At 41.6% G+C, this 2960-nt stretch overlaps 1 protein-coding gene across 1 annotated transcript in view; it reads left to right on the top strand.

Moving 5' to 3' along the window:
• The first annotated feature begins 397 nt into the window (after positions 1-397).
• Positions 398-2960, top strand: part of LOC103397289 (calmodulin-regulated spectrin-associated protein 1-B-like) — a 411725-nt gene continuing 409162 nt past the window's right edge. The window contains exons 1-6 of the mRNA XM_008335495.3: positions 398-508; positions 768-904; positions 986-1200; positions 1415-1514; positions 1946-2058; positions 2371-2489. Coding sequence (XP_008333717.3) covers positions 440-508; positions 768-904; positions 986-1200; positions 1415-1514; positions 1946-2058; positions 2371-2489 — 753 coding nt within the window. The 5' untranslated portion in view covers positions 398-439. The remainder of the gene's footprint in view (positions 509-767; positions 905-985; positions 1201-1414; positions 1515-1945; positions 2059-2370; positions 2490-2960) is intronic.

Genomic DNA, 2960 nt, shown 5'->3' with positions numbered 1-2960 from the left:
GAGAGAGGAATCCTCCAGTGACAACTTTTCCAAAGGCTCTTCCACACGTGAGATTGTTCACTGTTTGTTTTTATTTTTCATGTTACTTTTAAAATGTGAGAGAAAACCTACAGTTATACCACTGAACACATTTGTTTTTAGTTGTTCTTTGTATTTGTTTTTAGCTTAGCATTACCTTTACACCGTGGAATATCACAGTTGTGCCATAAGGTGTCAAATACACACTGAATCACACTCAAAACTCTGTCGTGTTCCTCTTAGCTGATAACCTGAGCACAGCCCAATCTGGCTCCAGTCTCTCTCTGGCCTCTGCAACAAATGAGGCCGACAGCGTCAACTCTGGAGGAGCTGGCTCCCAATGGTAACATCACTTTCTCAACTGTGTTGCCATCTGATCGAGGTCGATCTTTCCGACCTAAAGGCTCCTGAGGACGAGGGCATGACTGAGTACGCAGCAACAGAGGGAGGTGACGGAGAGCAGAAGTCAGTCCTGGGCTTTTTCATCAAGGTGAGACTCTCCCATGATTCAACAGTTTTTAAATCATTATTTCAGATATGGCTTTTCTCACAGTATTTTCCCCCATGTAGCAAAAGTAAATGAAGTATTAAAATTGTAATTAATTTCAATTGGTATGCTGCCCCTGCTTTAGCACTGCAACCCCTATGAGGGGCCCAACCCCCCACTTAGGTAACCACTGTTCTGAATACAACCCAAATGGAAGTTGAAGTAGTGCTGATAATCCATTCTTCTGTTTACCGTGATGAAGGATGAGCAAAAGGCCGAAGACGAGCTGGTGAAGAAGAGAGCAGCGTTCCTGCAGAAGCAGCAGAAGAAAGCCGAAGAGGCTCGGCTCCGTAAACAACAACTAAAAGCAGAATCTGAGCTGAAACGAGATGAAGCACGGTAAAGCAGTTCACACACACGACTAATGTGAAGGTTTTACACAGGATTGAGTGGTTTAAAACTAGGGAGTGTCACTGACAGACGGAAGGCTGAGGAGGAGCGGCAGCGGAAAGAGGACGAAAAGACACGGAGGGAGCTGATAAAGCAGGAGTACCTGCGGAGGAAGCAGCAGGAGATGTTGGAGGAGCACGGCCTGGTAAAGCCCAAGACTCCCAAACCCAAGCAGAAACACAGACCAAAGACTGTGTTGAGAGAGGAATCCTCCAGTGACAACTTTTCCAAAGGCTCTTCCACACGTGAGATTGTTCACTGTTTGTTTTTATTTTTCATGTTACTTTTAAAATGTGAGAGAAAACCTACAGTTATACCACTGAACACATTTGTTTTTAGTTGTTCTTTGTATTTGTTTTTAGCTTAGCATTACCTTTACACCGTGGAATATCACAGTTGTGCCATAAGGTGTCAAATACACACTGAATCACACTCAAAACTCTGTCGTGTTCCTCTTAGCTGATAACCTGAGCACAGCCCAATCTGGCTCCAGTCTCTCTCTGGCCTCTGCAACAAATGAGGCCGACAGCGTCAACTCTGGAGGAGCTGGCTCCCAATGGTAACATCACTTTCTCAACTGTGTTGCCATACTTGAATATTATATGTATATGTATATGTATATATGTATCTGTATATATATATATATATATACATACATACACACACACATTTTTTCTGTATATATATTTATTTATATATATAAATATATATTTATATATATATGGAAATTATTTGTGTAGAAATTTTCACCCGAGGTGTTTACCCCAGGGGTCTCAAACTCCCTGTCTGTGGGCCACTTTCAGCCCGTGACCCACAAGGATCCAGCCCCTAACTAGACGGTCAGTATAATGTGATCTGACCCCCTGCTGTTGGTTTTTGTCTCTTCAATGAGATTGCAGAGGTGACAGTGGCCCCCAGCTCATCGGTGTTTCAGACCCCGTTTTTGTTTTCCAATGCTTAAATACCTCACACTCTCACAACATTCTCCAGCTGTGACTCTGTGGAGTCGTTTCCTGGCAGTCGTAACAACAGTCGAGCTGCAGAGAGAGACTGGGACAACGGCTCCACGGCTTCATCCATCGCATCCTTGGCTGAATATACAGGTGAGAGCAAAGGTCATGTGCAAGCTTGTAATTATTATGGTTTGATTATAAAAACCTGTATTCATACAAATAGTTATTATCTATTTAGAGTCAAGAAAAGAGACCAGAAGAATGTTGGTATATTTTAAAAGTAACATCTACAAACTGTCTCTATTTGCTGGATATCTATGTATGTGGATGATACTCTAATTATAGGGCAGTTCTCTAAGTAAAAAAATGACTCCTTGACGTGTACATAGCGGTACTTTGCAGTGCTTACTTACTGTACTATTTCAGTATTTCTGCTTTAATTGTGGGTTTTTCTTCCTCCAGGTCCTAAACTCTTTAAGGAGCCCAGTGCAAAGTCAAACAAGCCAATCATCCACAATGCAATCTCTCACTGCTGCCTGGCTGGAAAAGTCAATGAGCCGCAAAAGAACCAGATCCTTGAGGTACGAGATGATGATCACATGATGATGGAAGCAGTTAAGTTGTTTACATGTTACATATCACCGGATCGGTCAACGGGAGGTTTAGAAATTCTCCGGTGTTAACAATTTACATTTTCATAAGAGTGTTTTTCAACCTTGGGGTCGCAACCCTGCATGGGGTCACCTAAAATTCAAATAGGGTCACATGAAATGTTTGGTAGTTGATTAAAAAAATATTTGATAACCGATAAAAATATGTCTTCAACTAATTGTTATATATTATATGTCGTGGCGCTTTGGCCCAGAGGCAATGGTCTGTTTGGGGGGCAACTGCTGCCCCCGCGAGCCGGTAACGGATAAGCGGATGCAAATGGATGGATATTATATGTATATATTATATATTCTTTGACTTTCATAAATATAAATCGAGTACAAATAAAATTCAGCATACAAAAATATCTCAGCTGGGGCATAATAATAATAATAATAATA

This window comes from Cynoglossus semilaevis, chromosome W, assembly GCF_000523025.1.
Source record: "Cynoglossus semilaevis isolate Cse_v1.0 chromosome W, Cse_v1.0, whole genome shotgun sequence".
Lineage (NCBI taxonomy): Eukaryota > Metazoa > Chordata > Actinopteri > Pleuronectiformes > Cynoglossidae > Cynoglossus > Cynoglossus semilaevis.
This window is presented reverse-complemented; position numbering and strand designations above follow the sequence as displayed.